General features: G+C 39.2%; 1 protein-coding gene across 1 annotated transcript in view; it reads right to left on the reverse strand.

Moving 5' to 3' along the window:
• Positions 1–27,117, reverse strand: part of rempA (intraflagellar transport protein rempA) — a 178,168-nt gene that overhangs the window by 61,246 nt on the left and 89,805 nt on the right. The window contains exons 4-5 of the mRNA XM_070080315.1: positions 6,218–6,316; positions 1,297–1,486 (exon numbers count right to left, since the gene is read on the reverse strand). Of these exons, the coding sequence (XP_069936416.1) occupies positions 1,297–1,486; positions 6,218–6,316 (289 nt within the window). The remainder of the gene's footprint in view (positions 1–1,296; positions 1,487–6,217; positions 6,317–27,117) is intronic.

A 27,117-nucleotide genomic window follows, 5' to 3' on the forward strand; every position in this document is an offset into this window, starting at 1 on the left:
TTTTTAATCTTTAACTTGAATATCCAATACTAATACAAATATTGCAACATAATTTTTTATAATTAATATTTTTTTTTTTTTTTTTGGGGGGGGGGGGAGATTCTAAATAAAAATTGCGAAGGTTAATGGATGATTTTGGGAGGGTGTGTAAAGGAAGAAAGTTGAAAGCGAACATAGATACAGTAAGGTGATAAGGGTATCAAATGAGTTAGGTAAAGAAAAATTGGATATTACATTGGAGGGAGAGAATATAGAAGAAGTGAATATGTTCAGATATTTGGGAGTTGACTTGTGAGCAGATGGGTCTATGAAGGAGATTAATCACAGAACTGATAAAGGAAAAAAAAGGTGAGTGGTGCTTTGAGGTATCTGTGGAGACAAAACAAGTTATCCACAGAGGCAAAGGAAGGAGTGTACGAGAGTATAGTGGTACCAACACTCTTATATGGGTATGAAGCATGGGATGTAAATGCTGCAGCAAGGAGGTGGGAGGCAGTGGAGATGTCTTATCTAAGGGCAATGTGTGGTGTAAGTATTATGCAGAGAATTCGTTGTGTGGAAATTAGGAAGTGTGGAGTTACTAAAAGTATTAGTCAGAGGGCTGAAGAGGGGGTTGATGAGGTAGTCTGGTCATTAAGAGAGGATGGAACAAAGTAGAATGACTTAGAGAGCATATAAATCTGCAGTGGAAAGAAAGCGGGATAGGGGTGGTCCTAGGAAAGGTTGGAGGGAGGGGTTAAAGCAGGTTTTGTGGACGAGGGGCTTGGACTTCCAGCAAGTGTGCGTGAGCATGTTAGATAGGAGTGAATGGAGAAGAATGGTTTTTTGGACTTGACGAGCTGTTGGAGTGTGAGTAGGGTAATATTTTGTGAAGGGATTCAGGGAAACCAGTTAACCAGACTTGAGTCCTGGAAGTGAGAAGTACAATGCCTGCACTTTAAAGGATATTGACTGTTTGGAGTTACATCTAAACTGTCGTATCTGAGCGCCTCTGCAAAGATAGTGATTGTGTGTGAATGACGGTGAAAATGTTGAACGATGATTTAAGTTTTTTCTTTTTGGGATTTTTTCTTTCTTTTTGGGATTTTTTCTTTCTTTTTGGGCCACCTGTGTTACGAGTACTGTAACACCCTGCCTAGGTGGGAAATGGCCGAAGTGTTAAAAAAAAAAAATTACACTCAAGTGCAAACTGCATTCAGTGTCTTAGTGACAAAAAACCTTACCAGTTGCTTAGAAATAATAGAAACAACTAAGCAACCAAATTAAGTCTAATTTGTCAAATTTAATGATGCTAACCTACAACTCTGAGGTGAGTAGCATCAGATGTTATTTCATAAACAACCATCTTCTTCTTGTTCCACAGCAGAAGATGGTCAACAGAGTTATGGACACCTCGTACTTGAATTTCGGCACGTAACTCCAAGTGACTTCCCCCAGAAAATACATCCACTGATAGCTGAGTTGGAGACACCTGAACCACCGACACCTGAGGGCACATCAGCAGGTGATCAATGTCAGAGTAATTCAAACAAACAGAGAAGGAAAATATGGAGGAAGCATGAGCAAAACAATGAGTGCCCGGGAGAACATTAGAAAGACTGATAGATGAAAACCCACAATATATATTAACCCATAAACAGTCCAAGCAGATCTACGTTCACATGTGGTGCTACAAAAGTAGATCTAAGTTTTTTTACATATTTTCAAATATAACAAAAAAAAGTAGATCAAAGGTTTTTTTACACATTTTAAAATGTAGAAAAACAAAAGGAAGATCTACTTTTTTTTACATACTTTCAAATGTTGAAAAAACGTATATATACGTTTGGACCGTTTACGGGTTAAAGCTGTATGCTGAAGATTAGCCTTTCCACTTCTGCCAAATTACCAAATTTTTGGAAAGTTGGGACACAATGAAGAAAAGGATTGGGAAAAAGGTGGGAGGGTGGGTGAAGGTTTGGAATGGCAGGGACTTTAGCATCTAACACTCATGTAAGCCTGTTATATCACTGTGAATGAAGAAAAGTGATTTTTTGAGATTTCACATGTTGTTGGAGAATAAGGTATCACCTAAGAATTCAATCAGTCAACTAGTTAGCCTAACTTAAGTTCTGGTGGTGGGAAATACAGTGCATGCTGTCTGAACAATGAATGAGGATGCTGCAGCTCACATCACCATTTAAATAGGTAATGTCAATGCACTTCTGCAAATATAGGAGTGAGTAATGGTGAATGTGTTTCCTTCTTTGAATCACACTACCTTGTTGGGAAACAGCTGATGCATTAGAAAAAATGCATATACAAGTTTTAATGCACAGTATATAAAATATTCTGCAAGTGATGTAATGTGTATGAATTCTAGAGTATACAGGTCCGTATCCCTTTACGTATCCAAAATTCTGAAATTCAAAAAGTTCCGAAAACCGAAGTTTTTTCCATGGAAGTGTATACGTAAATGGAAAACAGGAATTAATAAAGGGGATGTAAATAGCGTGCTAAAAATATCTAGCCTAGCCTAGACCTGACTAGCTTGTGCTACTAGGTCAGATGCCGTGCTCCTTCCTTGGTTGGATAAACATGTTAGGTTGGATAAACATTTCAGGTTGGATGAACACATGAGTAAGAGGGGTTGGATTTGAGTGGGACTTGCACATGAGTAAATAGAATTATCAAAGCTTATTGCTTGGGTAGCACTGAAAACTGGGTTGGGCAAATATTCTGTTAATGGGGTGGATTGTGAAGGACCTGCCTAATATGGGCCAACAGGCCTACTTCAGTGTTCCTCCTTTCCTTCTTAACCCTTTCAGGGTTTCGGCCGTACTAGTGCAGCTTACGCCCCAGGGTTTTTGACGTACTAGTACGCCTAAATTCTAGCGCCTTCAAATCTAGTGAGAGAAAGCTGGTAAGCCTACATATGAAAGAATGGGTCTATGTGGTCAGTGTGCACAGTATAAAAAATATCCTGCAGCACACAGTGTGTAATGAGGAAAAAAAAAACTTTGACCGTGTTTTTGGATTAAAACAGCGACTTTGCACTGTATTTTCGTATGGTATTTATTGTTGAATTCTAGTTTTCCTGGTCTCATTTTATAGAATGGAAGATATACAGGTCTCCCTCAACATTCACGTTTTCAGCTTTCGCGGGCTTCACACATTCGCGAATTCCCAACCGCCAAATTCCCAGCCGCCAAATCATATTCAAGTTTCCCGCCACCTGCGAGTCCCTACTACCCTCCCTCCGACCCCCGCAACTGGCAGCCAGCCCTCCCACCACTCAGTGTGGTGAGTGTTTTGTTTGTTCATTATTTGCTATTAAACTGCAGTATAAATAATGTAAACCCATTCATGACTGCATATTGGAATGGTTATTCGGACAGGTATTAGACGGTGACATGTGTTTACTCTTGAACACAGCAAAGAATCAAACATTTCTGCTACTGCTAATAATAACAATAGTAATAATAATAATAATAATAATAATAATAATAATAAATACGATATAATTGAAGAAGGAAGTTGTACAAAAATACGAGGGAGTGGTTGACACATCGTCAGTGTGGCTTTGTTTATGCTGGAGTGAGCATTAGTCTCCCTGCTCTTCTAAACATTTCACAATAATTCATTGTGTTTGGTACTTGTAGATTGAGTGCGACTGGAGTGGTAGAGGCAGTGGTTGAGGCAGCTGTTGAGGCAGCTGTTGAGGCAGCGATTGAGGCAGCTGTTGAGGAAGCGATTGTGGCAGTGGTTGAGGCAGTGGGTGAGGCAGCTGTTGAGGCAGCAATTGAGGCAGTGGGTGAGGCAGCTGTTGAGGCAGCTGTTGAGGCAGCTGTTGAGGCAGCTGTTGAGGCAGTGCATGAGGCAGTGCATGAGGCAGCTGTTGAGGCAGCGATTGAGGCAGCGATTGAGGCAGCGACTGAGGCAGCGATTGAGGCAGCTGTTGAGGCAGCTGTTGAGGCAGCAATTGAGGCAGCTGTTGAGGCAGCGATTGAGGCAGTGGTCACTGAGGCAGCTGTTGAGGCAGCGATTGAGGCAGTGGGTGAGTCAGCTGTTGAGGAAGCGATTGAGGCAGCTGTTGAGGCAGCGATTGAGGCAACTGTTGAAGCAGCGACTGAGGCAGTGGGTGAGGCAGCTGGTGAGGAAGCGATTGAGGCAGTGGTATTTAATAACATACATGTTATTAATAATAATAATACATGTTATTAATATGTACTATTATTATTTATAACATATATGTTATTAAATACCACTGCCTCAACCGCTGAATTATTGTGAAATGTTTGGAAGAGCAGGGAGACTAATACTCACTCCAGCATAAACAAAGCCACACTGACGATGTGTCAACCACTCCCTCGTATTTTTGTACAATTTCCTTCTTCAATTATATCGTATTATTATTATTATTATTATTATTATTATTATTATTATTACTATTGTTATTATTAGCAGTAGCAGAAATGTTTGATTCTTTGCTGTGTTCAAGACTAAACACATGATGTCACCATCCAATACCTGTCCAAATAGCCATTCCAATGTGCAGTCATGAATGGGTTTACATTATTTATACTGTAGTTTAATAGCAAATAATGAACAAACAAAACACTCACCACACTGAGTGGTGGGAGGGCTGGCTGCCAGTTGCAGGGGTCGGAGGGAGGGTAGTAGGGACTCGCAGTGGTTGGGGAGGTGGTGGAGGCATTGGTGGAGTCTGTGGTATTTAATAACATACATGTTATTAAAGCATAACATGTATATATTTAGTACAATTTACGACGTTTTCATGTATTTTATGATTGTTCATGGTTCAGCAAGTTAAGGAAGCAGTATTGTATTATATTTCTCTACAATATATTGGGGCACCAAACATTCACGGTTTTTCAACATTCGCGAGGCTCTTGATCCCCTAACCCTCGCGAATGTTGAGGGAGACCTGTATTACAGAAATTGAGATGATTTTGGCTGGTTTTACAATGAAAAGTACCTTGAAATTGAGCTCAAAGTAGCAGAAATGTTCAATTTTTACCGAAATTCAAAAGTAAACAAATCATGCCAAGCGCCCAATACACGTCAAATGGTGAGTCTAATATTCTTTCACAAGTGCGCCAATATTATTTATACCATTTCTACACTAATACAGTAGTCTGCATAACAGCATATCTTCTATTTTTTGTAAGAATAAAAATTCGAAGTGGAAAGCCAAAGAAATATAAGAGGGGGCTGGGGATGTGACTAACGAACAGAGAACTTGTTATTTTAGTGCCAGAAATGTCTTTCTTGTTTATTCTGGACCCTGTTCGGAAATTGGCATCTTTGGAAATTTGTGTGAAATTGGCAAAATTGCTAAATTCTGACCACTTTATTGGATAGTTGAAATCGGTAAATGGGTGGTTTCTTGTACTCATTCGATAGAAAAAAATGGAGTTCTAGCAAAATAGTTATGATTTTTGTCGACTAGTACACTGGAATTGGCCGAAAATAAGGCTCAAAGTGGGCAAAATCGCCGATGCGTAAGCATCGTCGAGACCGCTAACTTCGCAAGAGCATAATTCTGTAAGTTTTCCATTACATTTCATACTTTTGGTGTCATTATGATCGGGAAAAGATTCTCTATCTTATCATGAGAAAAAATAATTTTTTTTTTAAATTTGGCGACCCTGAGAACAAGTCTCGGAGAGGGCCTGGGGACACTGAAAGGGTTAAGTGAATGTGACCTGACCTGACTAGGTTTAGGCATTGGCTTAAGCCGGTGAGAGAATTGGACCTGCCTCACATGGGCCAGTAGGCCTGCTGCAGTGTTCCTTCTTTCTTATATTTTTATGTGTGGAGCGTCAGTCATCTCTACATAACTTCAATGCTGCCATGTGGCGGCACTGACAGCCAGAGTGGCGTCAGTTGTCTCAGCGCTTGCAGTATTCGCACATGCATCTGCTGTTTGCTGAGTACAGCAGGCGCATGTCTCTAATCTATAATTATCCCATTATTTCATTTATCGATATATTACTCTATAAATAAACCATAGTAGTATTCGAAGTCTATATTTATCCCACTTAGTGTGAGTATTCATACATTTATACTGCAATGTTAATGTCTGATTATGGGGTGCTACCCTAGACCCCACCTTCATTCTGAAATTCAAAAAATTCTGAAATTCGAAACACTGCTGGCCCCAAGGGTTACAGATAAAGGGATACGGACCTGCATTACTAGTAAAGTTACTAACCTGATCTTTGTAGCTAGCCACCATACGCTGCTCATTTAAAATGTACACATCACGAACAGTGTTAACGGCTAACAAGTTCTGAGTAGACCCCCAGGAAACCTGAAATACAAATTTATGAACAAATGAAAGAAACTAACATGATAATAATTTTGCATCTGATATAATAATATTAAATGAAATTACTAAATGTAAAATTTAAAAAAAAATTACGTTTCTTCTATTCTGGGTCACTCTGGCTTGGTGGAAGATGGCCAATGTGTGAAAAAAAATCTATGATAAAATAATTTATTTTGTGGGCAAGGGGCTCGGACTTCCAGCAAGCGTGCATGAGCGTGTTAGATAGGAGTGAATGGAGACAAATGGTTTTTGGGACCTGATGAGCTGTTGGAGTGTGAGCAGGGTAATATTTAGTGAAGGGATTCAGGGAAACTGGTTATTTTTATATAGCCAGACTTGAGCTCTGGAAATGGGAAGTACAATGCCTGCACCATTTTTGATGTATATACATGTATACTCATAAATTCTAGCAGCTTCAAATCAAGCAGGAGGAAGCTGGTAGGCCCACATGTGAGAGAATGGGTCTCTGTGGTCAGTGTGCACCATATAAAAAAAATCCTGCAGCACGCAGTGCATAATGAGAAAAAAAAAACTCTGTCTTTTTTTAATTAAAATGCCGAATTTGTGGTCTATTTTCGTATAGTATTTATGGTTGTATTCTCGTTTTCTTGGTCTCATTTGATAGAATGGAAAACATATTATAGAAATAGAGGTGATTTTGATTGATTTTACTATAAAAAGAACCTGGAAATGGAGCTCAAAGTAGGGGAAATGTTTGATTTTTGCCAATGTTCAAAAGTAAACAAATGATGTCATTGTCCAATAAATGTCCAACTAGCCATTCTAATATGCAGTCATGTATGGGTTGACATTAGTATTTATACAATTATTACAATATTGCAGTAGTCTGCATAATAGTAAATCTTCTATTTTTGGTTTGAATAAAAATTCAAAATAGAAAGCAAGAGTAATATCAGAGGGGCCTGGAGACATGACTGATGAACAAAGAAAATGTTATTTTGGAGCCAGGAATGTCTGTATTGTTCATTATGGACCCTATTTTGAAATTGTCATATCTTTTAATTTTCGTGAAATCGGCCAAATTGCAAATTTCTGACCATGTTATTGGGTAGTTGAAATCGGTAAATGGGCAGTTTCTTGTACTCAATCGATAGAAAAAATGGAGTTCTAAAGAAATAGCTATGAGTTTGGTCGAGTGGAACAACAGAATTATCCGAAAATAGGGCTCAAAGTGGGCGACAACGCCGATTCATAAATATCGCCGAGGTCGCTAACTTTGCGAGAACGTAATTCCGTCAGTTTTCCATCAAATTTTGTTCTTTTGGTGTCATTACCATCAGGAAAAGATTCTTCATCATTTCATAAGAATTTTTTTTTTTTTTAATTTTTGCGACACCAGGAGACACCTCAGGATTTGGGGTTGCAACAGTCAAGCTGGTTAAAGGAGGAGTTTGAGATATTGGCAGTTTGGAGGGATGTGTAATAGGACAGTATATATATATACGTAACTGGGGCCCTGATATTATATTCTATATGGTAAATTTTGAATAAATTTTAGTATAGTTTATACAATTTCAGGTCACTTTTTATATTGTATCTTTATATATGCTTCTAAGCTGTTGTATCTGAGCACCTCTGCAAAAACAGTGATTATGTATGAGTGAGGTGAAAGTGTTCAATGATGATGAAAGTACTTTTGTTTTGGGGATTTTCTTCCTTTTTGGGTCGCCCTGCTTCAGTGGGAGATGGTCGACTTGTTGAAAAAAAAAAGGTGTAAATTAAAATATTAATCTCATAAAAAAGTGATAAGGATATTATTAGGAAATACAAAACTGACTTAATAAATGAAGAATCTAGATACTGCAAGTTAACCCTTATAGGGTCCAGAGGCCAAACCTTTAAGATTTGGTCCAAGGATTTTTGAAAAAAAAAAAAAAAAAAAAAAAAAAAAAAAAAAAAAAAAAAAAAAAAAAAAAAAAAAAAAAAAAAAAAAAATCTTACAGAATTAAAGATAATAATTTTCTGTAGGTAATAAAAAAAAATTGATCAGTAGTAACCAAGATATACAGGCGTGAATTTGACCCTCAATGACCTGGTGGTGGCAACTTTTGTGACTCGTAGGTTTTTGCTAATTTTTTCTTTTCTAATATTTTTTTTCCAGTAACTTTTGTGGCCTGTGAGACAAATATAATGTATAATGTATAAATGTACACTCATTGTATTCAACACAATAAGTGCACCAATTTATCATTACATTGCTTACAAAACTTGTTTACAAGTTATTGTAAACAGAATAATGATGAAAATATTAGTGTGGTTATGTTGATTACAATGGTACCATATAGTACCATAGGATGCAATGGTACCATATGGTACAATGTACCATATGGTGCAGTGGTACCATATAGTGCAATGGTATCATTGTACCATATGGTACTATTGCACTATATGGTACATCATTATTTCACTTACAATAATTGTTTACAACAAAAAATGCAAAAATGTTGTATATTAGTAATGTTCTATTATATATTTTTACATATGTACAAGCACTGGACATGTTGCTTGAGGTGGATGATGAAGCACTTTGTCTTGGAAACTGCTGAGTCAAAGGGTTTGTGTCCCCACTCAGTCAGTCCTGGCTGGTGCCTCGTGGCACTAACACCTCCTACTAGCCATGTGGTACAGGGTATCATATGTTACAAGGTACCATATGGTACAGGGTACCATATGGTACAGGGTACCATATGGTACAGAGTACCATACAGTACAGAATACCATACAGTGCAGGGTACCATATGGTACGGGGCACCATATGGTACAGATACAGGGATCCCTTTGGAAATAAGTCACCCTGACTTTTTCGGTTATCCTAGGATTTTATACATATGCTGCCATGTATGATAATCTATGTACGTAACTGTATTTGTATACACCTGAATAAACTTACTCAAGCACATGTGGTGTCATAAGTTTATCTAGATATACAGAAACAAAGTTACATAGATTACCATACACAGCAGCATATGTTTGGAGACCTAGGATAACTCCAAAAAAAAGTCAGACAGACGTACTTTCATTAGGGTCCCTGTACCATATGGTACAATGTACCATATGGTATAATGTACCATATGGTATAATGTACCATATGGTATAATGTACCATACTGTACATTTTACCATATGATGCCATTGTACTATATGATACCACTGTATGATATGGCACCATTGTACCATATGGTACCACTGTACCATATGGTACCACTGTACCATATGGTACAATGTACCATATGGTTCAGAACCATAGAATTTCTCTTCAGATCCACTTCCATCAGCCTTAGAACTATAAGCTGGGAAGAGGAGAGTCAGAATTCGCCCGGGGAGTGAGAGCTTCCTTGCTGCCAGGCATGGTGAACAAAGCCACTTTGGTGGCGTTCCCACAATGCCATGCGGGCGTCCAAATTTTTTCTATAGTGCGTACACTGACCAACTAGGCCCATTCTCTTAGATGTAGGCCTACCAGCCTTCTTGAGGTAAATTTGAGGCCGCTAGAATTTTGGCATAGTTCTACGGTTTGGATCCACAACTCAAAGCCGTAGAACTATGGCACAGACCCTGAAAGGGTTAATGAAACAGTAATGATAGCTTGTAATAGCTGAATGAGTGATTCAGGATCAAATGAAGAGAACAAATAATAATGATAATACTGTAACTAAATATGGAACAGTGATCAGGGAGGGCACTCGACCCTACCCTACATTACCGTTAATTTAGTACAGTGGACCACCGCATAACGCTATTAATCCGTTCCTGAGAGCTCATTGTTATGCGAAATTATAGTTATGCGAATGAATTTTCCCCATAAGAAATAATGGATATCAAATTAATCCGTGCAAGACACCCAAAAGTATGAAAAAAAAATTTTTGCCACATGAAATATACATTTTCCTACACACAAAGAGAAGGATACATGCACAATAGTAGAGTAGTACAAGCACAATATATATTGTGCATGTACTACTCTACTAAATGAAGAATAAATGATATATTGTGCATGTACTACTCTACTAAATGAAGAATAAATGACACTTACCTTTATTGAAGATGCAGCAATGACTGATGAGACACTGTGTCCTGGGAGTGCCTTTTCCTCCTGAGTACTGTAGGTCCTGCTTGGCATTTTCTTCCAGAACAGGCCTTATCACACTGTGTATGCCACTATGATTCTTAAATCTCTCAAACCAACCTTTGCTGGCTTTAAATTCACCAATATGAGCACTAGTTCCAGGCATTTTTCCCTGTTCACCTAGGTGTTAGTCGACTGGTGTGGGTTGCATCCTGGGAGACAAGATTAAGGACCCCAATGGAAATAAGTTAGACAGTCTTCGATGACACTGACTTTTTTGGGTTATCCTGGGTGGCTAACCCTCTGGGGTTAATTGTTTCTTGGTATTCTCAATAAGCCACACCAACAACGGTGCTACAGCAGCAGCAGCAGCTGACAGTGTTACAGCAGCAGCTGACGGTGGTACAGCAGCAGCAGCAGCTGACAGTGCTACAGCAGCAGCAGATGGTGCTACAGCAGCAGCAGACGGTACTACAGCAGCAGCAGCAGCTGACAGTGCTACAGCAGCAGCAGCAGCTGACAGTGCTACAGCAGCAGCAGACAGTGCTACAGCAGCAGCAGACGGTACTACAGCAGCAGCAGCAGCTGATGGTGGTACAGCAGCAGCAGCAGCAGCTGATGGTGGTACAGCAGCAGCAGCAGCAGCTGATGGTGGTACAGCAGCAGCAGCAGCAGCAGCAGCAGCTGATGGTGTTACAGCAGCAGCAGCAGCTGACAGTGCTACAGCAGCAGCAGACGGTGCTACAGCAGCAGCAGACGGTACTACAGCAGCAGCAGCAGCTGACAGTGCTACAGCAGCAGCAGCAGACGGTACTACAGCAGCAGCAGCAGCTGACAGTGCTACAGCAGCAGCTGACAGTGCTACAGCAGCAGCAGCAGCTGACAGTGCTACAGCAGCAGCAGTATCAGCAGTTGACCATGGTACCACAGTATTTCGATAATATTTCTCACCCTTTTTACGACAGGGTTGGCACTAGAGGCTTTCTTGGGGCCCATGGTCACTTATTTTGTAGATAAAATCACCAAAAACGCTGTAATAATACGAAATGTTCCGATTGTATGCTTGGATGTTACCGCGGAGGCTGGCTTGTAAACAATGCCACCGGCGGAACATGTGAGGCTGGCTCAGGCCTCACATAGACGCGTCTCGGACGAATAGCGTTGAGAGAGTTTTTTAGCGCTATGCGAGGCAAAATTTTAGTGATAATATGTATCGCTATGCGGATTTAACGTTATGTGATGCCAACGGTATGCGGGGGTCCGCTGTAATAACCAGTGTCTCTAGTATATAGCCTTATCATAGCCAGGATGCCCACACATTGTGACAGCCTCCAATTCCTCTGATAAATTTTTTCCAGGCATATTTTAAAATTTTGCAAATTCTTTTCACATTAGTGACACCACCAGGTGACCTATATGTACAGTGGATCCCCAGTTATCGGCCAGTTTGGTTATCAGCCAACTCGGTTATTGGCAGGGTTTTCGGCACCCGGTTATCAGCCGTTCGCTCAGTTATCGGCGGTTTTGTACGCGTCCAGTTTGGCTTTGTCTCTCTGTGGCTGAGGAGGCTACATTTCACTTGTTTGCCATTGTTTTTAGTGGTTTTTCTTGCAGTGCAACTGTGAAATAAGTAACCATGGCTCCAAAGAAAGTTCCTAGTAAAGTTCCTGTGGTAAAGAAAGTGAGAAACGCCATGGAATTTAAGAGTCAAGTGATCAAAAAGTTTGAGAGTGGTATGAAGGTGATGGAACATGCCAGGATGTACAGCAAGGATAAATCAACAATTACATCCATCGTGGCAAAGAAAGAACAAATCAAAGACACTAATGTTGCAAAAGGAGTAGCTTTTCTAACTAAACAAAGGACACCAATAATGGAAGAGATGGAAAAGTTATTATTATTGTGGATTAAGGATAAAGAATTAGTGGGAGACAGTGTAGTGGAGTCTACTATTTGTGAGAAGGCAAAGCAGTTGCATGAGGATCTTGCAAAAAAAAAAAAGCCTGGAACAAGTGCTGCAGTTTGTGAATTAAGGGCCAGCAAAGGATGGTTTGATAGATTTAAGAAGAGTAGTGGCATACACAGTGTTGTAAGGCATGGTGAGGCTGCAAGTTCTGACAAATGTGCAGCTGAAAAGTATGTTCACGAATTCCATGACTATGTAAAGGCTGAAGGATTCGAACCCCAACAAGTTTTCAACTGTGATGAAACAGGCCTGTTTTGGAAGAAAATGCCAAAGAGGACCTACATTACCCAGGAGGAAGAGGCACTGCCAGGACACAAGCTTCTCTTTTGTTGTGTGGTAATGCTAGTGGGGATTTCAAAGTGAAGCCTTTACTTGTGTATCACTCAGAAAATCCCAGAGTGTTTAAGAAAAACAATGTCATGAAGAATAGATTGTGTGTGATGTGGAAAGTTAATCATAAGGCATGGGTCACAAGGCAAATTTTCAAAGAGTGGGTTAATGATGTGTTTTGCCCAAGTGTGACAAAATACCTCCTGGAAAAGAAATTGCTTCTCAAGTGCCTCCTATTACTGGACAATGCTCCTGCACATCCTCCAGACTTGGAAGACCAACTGTTAAGGGTCTTCAGTTTCATAAAAGTGAAGTTCTTGCCTCCTAACACCACTCCTCCCCTCCAGCCCATAGACCAGCAGGTCATTTCTAACTTCAAAAAACTTTACACAAAAGCAGTGTTTCAAAAGTGCATTGAAGTGACCTCAGACACTCAGTTGACCCTAAGAGAGTTCTGGAGGAAACACTTCACTATCCTCCATTGCATAAGCCTTATAGGTAAGGCTTGGGAGGGAGTGACTTCCAGGACTTTGAACTCTGCTTGGAGAAAACTGTGGCCAGATTGTGTCCAAGAGGGGGATTTTGAAGGGTTTGAGACTCATCGTGACCCTGACCCTGCGGACCCTGTGGACTCGATTGTGTCTTTGGGGAGGTCCCTGGGGTTGGAGGTGAGTGGTGAGGATGTGGAAGAGTTGGTGAAGGACCACAGGGAAGAGCTTATCACTGAAGAGCTGCAAGAGCTTCAACATGAACAGCAACAGACTGAGGCTGAGGAACGTGCTTTAGAGGAGGAGGAAGAGGGAGTGAAGGAGGTGCCTTCTTCAGAGGTTAAAGAGGTGTGTGCAATGTGTATCAGGGTGCAAGCTTTCGTAAAGAAACACCACCCTGACAAAGCTGAAACAAGCCATATCTGCAACATGTTTTGTGACAAAACCCTGTCCCACTTCAGGGAAATCTTAGAGAGATGCCAGAAACAGAGCACTCTGGACAGTTACATGTATTTTGTGAGACAGGGGTCCAGTGACTCTCAAGCTGGTTCTAGCGGCATTAAAAGACAGAGAAGGGAAGTAACCCCAGAGAAGGCATTACTACCTAAAGTCTTCATGGAGGGGGATTCCCCTTCCGAACACTAACTCCTTCCTCTTTCCTCCTCCTTATCTTCCAAAAGCCAGCATTAGCCTTCAATAAAGGTATGTAATACTTACATAATTGTAAATTTTTTTTTTTTTTTTGTGAATATTTTTGTTGGGAACGAATTAATCTTATTTCCATTAATTCTTATGGGAAATATTAATTCAGTTATCAGCCATTTTGGTTATCAGCCGACCTTCAGGAACGGATTACGGTCAATAACCGGGAGTCCACTGTACTACTTTTTTTTTTTTTTAACACACTGGCCATCTCCCACCAAGGCAGGAATACCCGTATTAAAAAAACACTTTCATCATCACTCACTCCATCATCATCTTGCCAGAAACACATTCAAGCTGCAGTATCTCCACCCCTCCTTCAGAGTGCAGACAATGTATTTCCCACCTCCAGGACTCAAGTCCAGCTAACCAGTTTCCTTGAATCCTTTCTTAACCCCTTCAAGGTCCAAGGCCCAAATCTGAAGTGGTGCCCCAGTGCCCAAGAATTTAAAAAAAAAAAAATTTGTTATTTTTTCTTATGAAATGGTAGAGAATCTTTTTGTGAAGGTAATAAAACAAAAAGTACGAAATTTGATTGAAAATTGCCGAAATTGTGTTCTCGCGAATTTTGATGTGTCAGCGATATTTATGAATCGGCGATTTTGCCGACTTTGACTCCCATTTTACGCCAATTACGTCATTCCAGTCAACCAAATTCTTAGCTATTTCACTAGTATTACTTCTATTCTATCGATTGAGCACAAGAAATCGCCAAGTCAACTGTTTCAACTACAAATTAAAGTGATCAGAAATTGTTAATTTGGCCAATTTAACACAAAGTTCAAAATATTCCAATTTCAAAATAGGGTCCAGAATAAACAATGCAGGTATTCCTGGAACTAAACTAACATTTCCTCTGTTCATTAGTTATGTTTTGAGGCTTTACAAATAAATTCCATTTTGATTTTTTATTCACATAATGAATTTTTATTCACACCAAAAAATAGAAGATTTACTGTATGTAATACTGTAATAATTGTATAAATACCATCACCATATTTGTGAATGCATATTAGACCCACCAGCTGGCGTGTATTAGACGTGTGAGGTCGTTTGTTTACTCTTGACTATCGGCAAAAATTTAACATTTCTGCTACTTTGAGCTCAGTTTCAAGCCATTTCCAGTGCTAAAACCAATCAAAATCATCTCTATTTCTGTAATATGTCTTCCATTCTATCAAATGAGACCAAGAAATCGCAAATACAACTATAAAAAACATACGAAAAAACATTGCAAAGTCGCTGTTTTAATCGAAAAATCATGATTTCAGTTTTTTCTCTCTCATTATACACAGTGTGCTGCAGGATCTGTTTTATGTGGTGCACACATACCACATAGATGTATTCTCTCATATCTAGGCCCAAATGTACCACTCACAGTTTATCAGAGTGAGCTGAGCTCATGACGTAGATCTACGGTTTGGACCCTGAACGTAAAGCCGTAGATCTATGGGACGGACCCTGAAAGGGTTAAACATTGTATTACCCACACTCCAATAGCTCCAACAGCACGTTAAGTCATAAAAACTCACTTTCCTCAACTCACACGTAATATATTCACACATGCCTGTTAGATGTTCAAGCTCCTTGCATACAAAACCAACTTTACCCCCCCTTCAACATTTCCATAGTGACCCCTACCCCACCTTCTCTCCACTACAGATTTATACACCCCCAAGTATTCTTATTTTGTTCCATCCTTTGTAAATGTCCAAACCACCTCAACAACCCATCTTCAGCCTTTTGGATAATACTCTTAGTAATCCTGCATCTCTTTCTAATCTCCAAACTATAAATTCACTGCATAATACACCATACACTCCCTTCAGACATGACATCTCCAAACCTCCAGCCTCTTCCGCACTGCAACATTCATAACCCATGCTTCACACCCATATAAGTGTGTTCGTACCACTAAACACTCAAAACATTCCTCCATGGATAACATTCTTTGTCTCCACAGATGCCTCAGTGCACCACTCACCTTTTCCCTTCATCAATTCTATGGTTTACTTCATCTAGTACCAACTACCTCATATTTTTTTTTTTTTACTTTTTTTTTATTCTTTTGCTACCTTAACTTGTGTATTTTATCATGTCAATTTAAATCTAGTTATACTCTAATTCTTGTAAACAACTTATATAAGACCTTAGTGCAATTACAATTGAGAGTCTTGTGCCTTTTTTATATCATTAGATTAAACTCAGTTGTACTATAGCTCATTCTAGCTCAATACATATTCAATACCAAATTCATTATATTAGACCATAGTGCAATTACTAGTGAGAGTCGGGTGCTATTTTTAATTTGTATTTTTATATTATTAGATTGAACCTAGTTGTACTATAGCTCATTCTAGCTCAATACATAGACTATACCAAAGTCATTATATTAGACCTTAGTGCAATTACAAGCGAGAGTCTTGTGCTATTTTTAATTTGTATTTTTATATTATTAGTTTATACCTAGTTGTACTTTAGCTCATTCCAGCACAACACATAGACAACACCAACTTCATTATGTGTATTAGTGACTATACTCTATATGACCAAAATGCTTTACCTACATACTTGTCCAAACTTCCCACCACTACAGATATCAGTACTAGAATCGAACACATAACTCAGGATATAAATAACCATAATTTAAACCTAGAAGATGATTGATCACATTGACCCTGATCTAAACCTCCATAATCTGACACCCAATCAAAACCTATTGGAAAGTAACTGCCTTTACTACACAGCATCACAAGTCAACACTATCCTAAACAATGCTAAAAGTCTATCAGTACTTAACTACAACATCAGGTCCTTAAGCAAACACTATGATGACCTCCTGGCACTCCTTGAATCACTAAAGACACCCTTCCCCTGCATTATTCTTACTGAGACCTGGCTTAAGCAGGACACAATAGATATCTACCCTCTACCTGTCTACCAGGATACACAGCAATCCACAACTGCAGACCATACCAAGTTGGGGGTGGTATTGCAATCTATTACTCTAACCAATTATCTTGTATTAGCACCACTTGCTTAAATCAGGGATAATCACAGATATCACTACAGACCACTACCCTACCTTCCTCTTGACAAACATTAGTAAACCACCACTTGAATACAACAAAGTTTCATTTAGACTCCATGACGAAGCCTCAATAAGGAAGTTCACAGCAGACCTAGAGACTGTTGAGTGGCCTACAGAATTCTCCAAGGCCAATGGTATTGATGACTGGACAGACATTTTTCTTAACAAATTACTTAGACTATACAACAAACATTGTCCTATAAAAACGAAACAGATCACAAACAAACGGCTTGGTTGCCCATGGCTAACCAGCGTCATTCTGAAATCCATCGATAAGAAACACCAATATGAAAAGCAATATAGATAGGGCTTAATACACAAAGATATTCTTAAACACTATTCATCAGTTCTCACCAAAGTAATAAAGAAAGCCAAACAACTATACTACTCCAGTAGATTCACTGACACAAGAGGAGATATAAAAAAGACCTGGAAAACACTCTCTCAGATTCTAGGGACCCACAAACTGAAAAAAAACAAGAATATTGTCCAAACTAAACCTAATGAAACACCACTGCATCCCAATGACACAGCTAACAAGATAAACGACTTCTTCTCAACCATAGGATCTAATCTCGCCAATAAAATCCCACGTACCAATGCCCATGCCGGGGACTACCTAGATGGGAATTTCCCAAATTCCTTCTATCTTGCACCAACTGAGCCCACGGAAGTCACCGAGATTATAAAGTCACTTAAAAATAACTCAGGGAATCTGTCTCATGTCCCACCATTATTGTACAAGCGAGCGGCCCATGTCCTTTCGCATGTTATCTCATTACTTTTTAACAAGTCACCAGAAACCAGCACCTTCCTAAAACTACTCAAGACGGCAAGGGCTACACCAATACATAAAGGTGGTGACCCTACAGATTTAAACAACTATAGGCCAATATCAAACTTACCATTGCTATCCAAAATCTTCGAGAAACTCGTGCACAGGAGACTATATTCATTCATAACGGCACAAAACATACTCAACCCCTGCCAATTTGGATTCAGGAAAAATAAAAGCACTAATGATGCAATCATAAAAATGCTAGATCTGCTTTACACAGCATTGGAAAATAAGGAATATCCACTAGGAATTTTTATTGACCTAAGAAAAGCTTTTGACACAGTAGACCACGGCATCCTACTCCACAAACTTGACCATTATGGCATAAGAGGCCATGCGCTTGCATATTTCAAATCTTACCTTACTAATAGGTATCAGTATGTCACCATTAAAGACACAGCATCAACAACACAGCCACTTGATACTGGAGTTCCGCAGGGGAGTGTCCTTGGTCCCCTGCTCTTCCTCATATACATCAATGATCTTCCAAACGTATCTCAACACCTGAACCCCATTCTCTTTGCTGACGACACGACTTATGTCACGATAAGCCTGAGTCGCCTAGACATGAGAGAATGGGTGTGAGCACTCACTGTGCACCATATTAAAATAATTGGGGATGCCTGGGTACCATATGATCTTTTTTCCTATTAAAAAACTACAATGTTTTTTTTCTCAAAAAAGTTGGGGCAGTACGGTAGTGAACGTATATATACGTTTGGACCGTTTACGGGTTAATGCTTCTTGGTGTCAGGAACAGATTAATTGTATTTTCATTATTTCTTATGGGAAAAATTGATTCGAAAATTGTCTATTTCGATAATAGTCCCACTTCCAGGAATGGATTAAGGACGATAATTGAGGGACCACTGTATACATATGTTTTTATTCTGTGTTCTGTGCCCTGTTCCTGCGAGAGAGAGTCAGAGTATTTTTTACCAACAGTATTGTCGCGTCAGGACGACGCAAGGTAGGTGGCCAAGCAAATGTAGACAGCCTATACTGTCTGCACAGACAGCCTATGTTGTCTGCCAGCTTAGTTCATATTTTGCGGCACTCAGGTGCTGCCCTCTCTAGGCCTGCCCAGGTCAGTGGGACGCTGTTCCCACTCGCTCTCACTCACTCAGCGGCCTAGACTCAGACAACAGCCCTAGTCCTCTCTCCCTCGTGGGCATGGCCCTCCTGGGCCATGGGCACAAACACAAGCCTGTGTACCCACCACGACTTTGCAAATAAAGTAAGAAGCCTCCAAAGATGTATCATTTACTTCCCGCTACCAGAAACACCAAATAATCTCATAAACACTTCACAAAAATATTATCTTCAATTCTGTAGGAAAAAATTTTTTTTTTTTTTTTCAAAATTTCTTGGACACTGGGCCACCCCTTCAGATTTTGGCCTTGGACCCTGAAAGGGTTAATAGACCACATCTGAACAAACACCATATCCCCTTTAAAATCAGGAATAATCACAGACCACACTACAGACCACTACCCAACCTTTCTCATAACTAATGTGGGCAAACTGCCACAAGACATTACTAAAGTAACCTTCAGACTACATAACAAGACAGCAGTTAACAACTTTATAGCACCTATGAATAACATCGATTGGCAAATTAAGCTTGAAACATATACAGATATCAATGAATGTATAAATAATTTTCTAAAAAAAAAGCCCAAAGCCTCTATAACAAACATTGCCCCCAAAAAACTAAACAGATCACAGCATAGAGACTGAATAATCCCTGGCTAACACCAAGTATCCTCAAATCTATTAACACAAAGCACATATATGAAAAGCAGTATAGAATGGGTCAAATAACTAGAGAACAGTCTAAACGTTACTCATCAGCACTTACCAGCCTGATAAGAAGGTCTAAAAAGTTGTATTATGAAAATAGATTACATAACGTCAAAGGTGATATGAAAAAACCTGGAAAACTCTATCTGAAATTCTTGGAACTAAAAAGTTATCCAAAAACAAAACAATCAAACTAACAAAATCAGATGAACCCCTACTCACACCTACTGAAATAGTGAACAAACTCAATGTTTTCTTCTCCACCATAGGAAAAAATCTAGCAAACAAAATACCAAGCACAAACACCCATCCATCAGACTACCTCATAGGTACCTACCCAAATATGCTACACCTAGCTCCAACCAACCCCATAGAAGTTACACTCATCATAAACACCCTTAACCCTTTCAGGGTCCAGAGGCCAAATTTCAAAGTGCATGCCAGGGTCAAAGAATTTTCAAAAAAAAATTTTGTTATTTTTTCTTATGAAATGGTAGAGAATCTTTTTCTGAAGGTAATAAAACAAAAAGTACAAAATTTGATGGAAAATTGACAAAATTATGCTCACGCGAATTTTGGTGTCAGTAATATTTAAGAATGGGCAATTTTGCCGAATTTGACTCCCATTTTAGGCCAATTACATTATTCCAGTCGACCAAATTCTTAGCTATTTCACAAGTATTACTTCTATTCTATCGATTGAGCACACGAAATCGCCAAGTCAACTGTTTCAACTACAAAATAAATTGGTCGGAAATTGGAAATTTGGCCACTTTAACACAAAGTTCAAAATATTCCAGTTTCAAAATAGGGTCCAGAATAAACAATGTAGGTATTCCTGGCACTAAAGTAACATTTCCTCTGTTCATTAGTTACATTTTGAGGCTTAACAAATGATTTCCATTTTGATTTTTTATTCACATAATGAATTTTTATTCAAACCAAAAAACAGAAGATTTACTGTTATGCAATATTGTAATAATTGTATAAATATCATCACCACATTTGTGAATGTATGTTAGACCCACCAGCTGGCGTATATTAGACGTGTGAGGTCATTTGTTTGCTCTTGAACATCGGCAAAAATTTAACATTTCCACTATTTTGAGCTCAGTTTCAAGCCATTTCCAGTGCTAAAACCAGTCAAAATCATCTGTATTTCTGTAATATGTCTTCCATTCTATCAAATGAGACCAAGAAATCGCAAATACAACTATAAAAAAAATACGAAAAAACACTGCAAAGTCGCTGTTTTAATCGAAAAACACGGTCTCAGCTTTTTTTCTCTCATTATACACTGTGTGCTGCAGGATTTGTTTTATGTGGTGAACACATACCACATAGATGTATTCTCTCATATCTAGGCCCAAATTTACCACTCACAGCTTATCAGAGTGAGCTAAGCTCATGGCATAGATCTACGGTTTGGACCCTGAACGTAAAGCCGTAGATCTATGGCACGGACCCTGAAAGGGTTAAAAACAAGGCAGGAGACATAAACAACTTGCCAGCTTTTATGTACCAAAAAGCTTCTCAAGTATTGTCACCAATTATTGCAACGCTCTTTAACAAATTCATTGAATCATCTACCTTCCCAACAATCCTCAAAATAGTGAGGGTCACTCCGATCCACAAATGAGGTGTTGAAGCTGACTTGAATAACTATAGACCAATATCTAACTTACCGCTGTTCTCTAAAATCTTTGAAAAATTAATTCATAGACGGATCTATTCCTACCTCGTCTCACACAACATATTAAACCCTTGTCAGTTTGGATTCAGGAATAACAAAAGCACAAATGATGCTATCATACACATGCTAGAACTAATATATACCGCACTTGAAAAGAAAGAAGTCCCGCTGGGCATTTTCAATGATTTATGTAAAGCTTTCGGTACAGTCGACCATGAACTGCTGTACTCCAAATTAACGCACTATGGTATCAGAGGCCACTCCCTCAACTACCGAAAATCATACCTTAGTAACAGAACTCAATATGTGTATGCAAATGATGCAAACTCTTCCACCCAACCAATCACAGTAGGAGTCCCACAAGGAAGTGTCCTTGGACCACTCCTCTTTCTCATCTACATCAATGATCTACCGAATGCATCACAGCTACTCAAACCCATATTATTTGCAGATGACACTACGTATGTCTTTTCCCACCCAAACACAGCCATACAAGCAAACACAGTCAATGCTGAATTACAGAAAATATCTGCCTGGATGATAACTAACAAACTTACCCTGAACACTAATAAAACCTATTTCATTCAGTTTGGAAACAAAGCTGCAAATGATCCAATTAACGTAACACTAAACGGATCATCAGTCACAAGACTCACAGAGGGAAAATTCCTAGGTATCCACCTTGACAGAGGCCTTAAGTTCCGGACATACAAACAACAAATCACCAAGAAAATTTCCAAGACTGTAGGCATACTATCAAAGATAAGGTACTACGTTCCACACAATCAGCTCTCCTGGCACTGTACCATTCACTCATATACCCTTATCTTACATATGGAATTTGTGCATGGGGATCAACAACATCCAATCACCTAAAACCCCTAATAACCCAGCAAAAGGCAGCAGTCAGAATGATGATAAAGTCCCACTCGCGCCAGCATACTCCACCAATTTTCAAAAGTCGGAATCTGCTCACCATTAAGAACATCCATACTTATTCATGCACCTACTACATACACAGAACAATACACGTAAATATAAACCCCCCGCTCAAACTTCTCCTCACCAACCTAAACAGGACACATGACCACAGCACAAGACACAGATCTCTTTTTGATATACCTCGTGTCCATATCACACTGTGTAAAAACTCTATGCACATAAAGGGCCCCAAAATATGGAATTCATTACCAGAAGATATTAAAGTAACCCAGTCTGAAAATCAATTTAAGACTCTTCTCAAAAGCCACTTAATCACCCTAGACTAAACCCTAAATACTCAGTACACACATACTCACTTATGTACTCCCACATCATAACTTCAACAATCACTTTGAACCTTTTATCCATTCTTGACAGGAATATAAGTGAATCATTGTTTTCACTAAAAGCATTTTCGAATATATGAATATATCTTTTGTCTTATACCCAAGAAATAACTCCCAAACCCAATGACACCAATCAAACCCAGCCCCTCCCACTCATATACAGTGGACCCCCGCATAACGATCACCTCTGAATGCGACCAATTATGTAAGTGTATTTATGTAAGTGCATTTGTACGTGTATGTTTGGGGGTCTGAAATGGACTAATCTACTTCACAATATTCCTTATGGGAACAAATTTGGTCAGTACTGGCACCTGAACATACTTCTGGAATGAAAAAATATCGTTAACCGGGGGTCCACTGTATTTGTCCAATCTCTTCTTAAAGCTACCCAAGGTCCTAGCCTCTATCACCCAACTGGGAAGATTGTTCCACACATCTACAACTATTAGAAAACCAGTACTTACCTATGTCCTTTCTAAATCTAAATTTATCCAACTTAAATCAATTATTTCTGGTTCTTACCTGGTTCGACACCCTCAGTACTTTATTAATATCTCCTCTGTTTATGCCCGTCATCCATTTATACACTTCAATGATATCTCTCCTGATTCTACATCTCTCCAGAGAGTGGAGATTTAAGGCTTTAAGTCTATCTTCATATGGGAGATTCCTTACACAGTAAATCATTTTAGTCATTCTTCTCTGTATGTTCTCTAATGAATCTATATCCATCCTGTAGTGAGGGGACCAAAACTGAGCAGCATAATCTAAATGAGGCCTCACTAGTGATGTATAGAGCTGTAAAGTAACTTTTGGACTTCTGTTACTTATACTTCTTGAGATAAATCCAAGTACACCAACCATCTGACTTACGACCTGCTCGACATACGTCCACTCGACTTACGACTGTGCATCTGGCAGCTGGGCTGGGCCGGCTGATGCACACCACTGTACAATATTTGACAATACTCACGGCTGCAATGCGTCATGCAGGTAGCATCAGTTTGAGTAACCCTGCCCTATCAGCAGTATCATACTGTATTAACTGTACTAACTGGACAGTAAATTTCACCATGGCCCCTAAGATGAAGTCTGAATCTTGCACCGGAGATTGTGGCAAGAAAGACTCTTACTCTCGAACTCTCTATTTGTTTTCACTGTTGCACATAAACCTGTCTGTATCTGTCTGCCTGTATATCTGTGTATCTCTGTGTGTCTGTTTATCTGTCTGTCTACCTGTGTGTCTGTCTTTCTGTCTACCAGTGTACCTGTCTTTCTGTCTACCTGTGTGTCTGCTTTGTCTACTGTGTGTGTCTTTCTGTCTACCTGTGTGTCTGTGTACTTGAGTGTCTGCCTTTCTGTCTACCTGTGTGTGTCTCTGTCTACCTGTGTGTCTTTCTGTCTACCTGTGTGTGTCTTTCTGTCTACCTGTGTGTCTGTCTTTTTGTCTACCTGTGTGTGTGTCTCTGTCTGTGTGTGTCTTTCTGTCTACCTGTGTGTGACTTTCTGTCTACCTGTGTCTGTCTGTCTTTCTGTCTACCTGTGTCTGTCTTTCTGTTTGCTTGTGTCTCAGAGCCACTCATCAAGAGTGTAATTGGTTTTGAAGATGCCATATTAATAATGATAATAACACAATAATAATCACTGAGGCTCATTAAATGTGTATAAAACATTGATATAGACATTTTGCTTAATCCATCTATGATTTCTTTTTCAAAATTATATAATAAACATGCTACATAACATATAAACATATAAATTAGCAAATATGAGATGTTTTTCTGGTCGGCTTGACAGAGTAAACAGAAACCATTCGTGTCTGGGCTGGCAACAACAACAACAACATTTGTTTACATAACTCACCAACCTTCTACACTCTCATTCGTTTAATCATTTAATCTTGTTTACTCACCTCTCACTCTACATTAAGACTTCATATATTTTAAAGTAAGTAATGAGTGGACACGATTATTATATTGTAGATTAACAATAATATTATTAATATTAGTACATATGTATTATTGTAATAATAATAATTATTAATATAATTATTAATTTAGGGCACTGGAGCACAGATCCATTGTATAGCATTGTGTCTGGATTTTTTGGGATATCCTAGGTAATTTATACTATGTATGATATTACAAAAAAAGTTATTTTTAAAGATGGTAGTTTTTCTCATTTTGTAATAAAGAGTTCAGGATACATATATACACATTAAAATAAATTAATCTTTAATATAATATAAAAATCAATATTTGGTCTAGAGGTATTTAAAATATATATACATGCTACAATAATAAATTATAATTAGCATTTTACTAAAATAGTAAATAATTCATGACCCTACACAGGGTACAACTCTCTTGACACTACTGTGTCACTACATATATATATATTTTTTTTTTTTCAACAAGTCGGCCGTCTCCCACCGAGGCAGGATGACCCAAAAAAGAAAGAAAATCCCCAAAAAGAAAATACTTTCATCATCATTCAACACTTTCACAACACTCGCACATTATCACTGTTTTTGCAGAGGTGCTCAGAATACAACAGTTTAGAAGCATACACATATAAAGATACACAACATATCCCTCCAAACTGCCAATATCCCAAAACCCCTCCTTTAAAGTGCAGGCATTGTACTTCCCATTTCCAGGACTCAAGTCCGACTATATGAAAATAACAGGTTTCCCTGAATCCCTTCACTAAATATTGCCCTGCTCACACTCCAACAGATCGTCAGGTCCCAAGTACCATTCGTCTCCATTCACTCCTATCTAACACACTCACGCACGCTTGCTGGAAGTCCAAGCCCCTTGCCCACAAAACCTCCTTTACCCCCTCTCTCCAACCCTTTCGAGGATGACCCCTACCCCGCCTTCCTTCCCCTATAGATTTATATGCTTTCCATGTCATTCTACTTTGATCCATTCTCTCTAAATGACCAAACCACCTCAACAACCCCTCTTCTGCCCTCTGACTAATACTTTTATTAACTCCACATTTTCTCCTAATTTCCACATTCCGAATTTTCTGCATAATATTTACACCACACATTGCCCTTAAACAGGACATCTCCACTGCCTCCAACCGTCTCCTCGCTGCTGCATTTACCACCCAAGCTTCACACCCATATAAGAGTGTTGGTACTACTATACTTTCATACATTCCCTTCTTTGCCTCCATAGATAACGTTTTCTGACTCCACATATACCTCAACGCACCACTCACCTTTTTTCCCTCATCAATTCTATGATTAACCTCATCCTTCTTAAATCCATCCACCGACACGTCAACTCCCAAGTATCTGAAAACATTCACTTCTTCCATACTCCTCCTCCCCAATTTGATATCCAATTTTTCTTTATCTAAATCATTTGACACCCTCATCACCTTACTCTTTTCTATGTTCACTTTCAACTTTCTACCTTTACACACATTCCCAAACTCATCCACTAACCTTTGCAATTTTTCTTTAGAATCTCCCATAAGCACAGTATCATCAGCAAAAAGTAACTGTGTCAATTCCCATTTTGAATTTGATTCCCCAAAACTTAATCCCACCCCTCTCCCGAACACCCTAGCATTTACTTCCTTTACAACCCCATCTATAAATATATTAAACAACCATGGTGACATTACACATCCCTGTCTAAGACCTACTTTTACTGGGAAGTAGTCTCCCTCTCTTCTACACACCCTAACCTGAGCCTCACTATCCTCATAAAAACTCTTTACAGCATTTAATAACTTACCACCTATTCCATATACTTGCAACATCTGCCACATTGCTCCTCTATCCACTCTATCATATGCCTTTTCTAAATCCATAAATGCAATAAAAGCTTCCCTACCTTTATCTAAATACTGTTCACATATATGCTTCAATGTAAACACTTGATCTACACATCCCCTACCCACTCCGAAACCTCCTTGCTCATATATGTCTATGCTAAAATAATAAATTAAGTAACATTTACAATAATAAATTACAATCAACTCCTTATGACGCTCCGTGTCTCTCATGACACTTATCCGTGGTGTGTTGTGACGCTCCCTCTCAACTGTGTCACTTGACACCCTTTCTTCCGTGTAATGACGCTCCTGCTCAACCGTGTCCACTAGACATCCTTTTCTCTGTGTCACACGACACTCCTACTCTCCGTGTCACACGACACCCTTTCTTTTCTCAAGGCATACACAATATCTCTACTGTGTAACTCTTGACACCCTTGTCTCTGGGTCGCACACTATCACCCACAGCGTCTTTCTCATCAGAGACCAGTCACATGACACTATTCAATGTACACTACAACCAGGCCATCTTCAGTGTCACACGACACCCTTTTCTTCTCAGTGTTCCACTACGGTCCTGTAGCATATCTCAGTGTTCCACTCCATCATACTTCCCTAAGTGTCACACTACGGTCCTAGCCCAGTTCAGTGTAACAC

The sequence above is a fragment of the Cherax quadricarinatus genome, unplaced genomic scaffold, assembly GCF_038502225.1.
Source record: "Cherax quadricarinatus isolate ZL_2023a unplaced genomic scaffold, ASM3850222v1 Contig315, whole genome shotgun sequence".
Taxonomy (NCBI): domain Eukaryota; kingdom Metazoa; phylum Arthropoda; class Malacostraca; order Decapoda; family Parastacidae; genus Cherax; species Cherax quadricarinatus.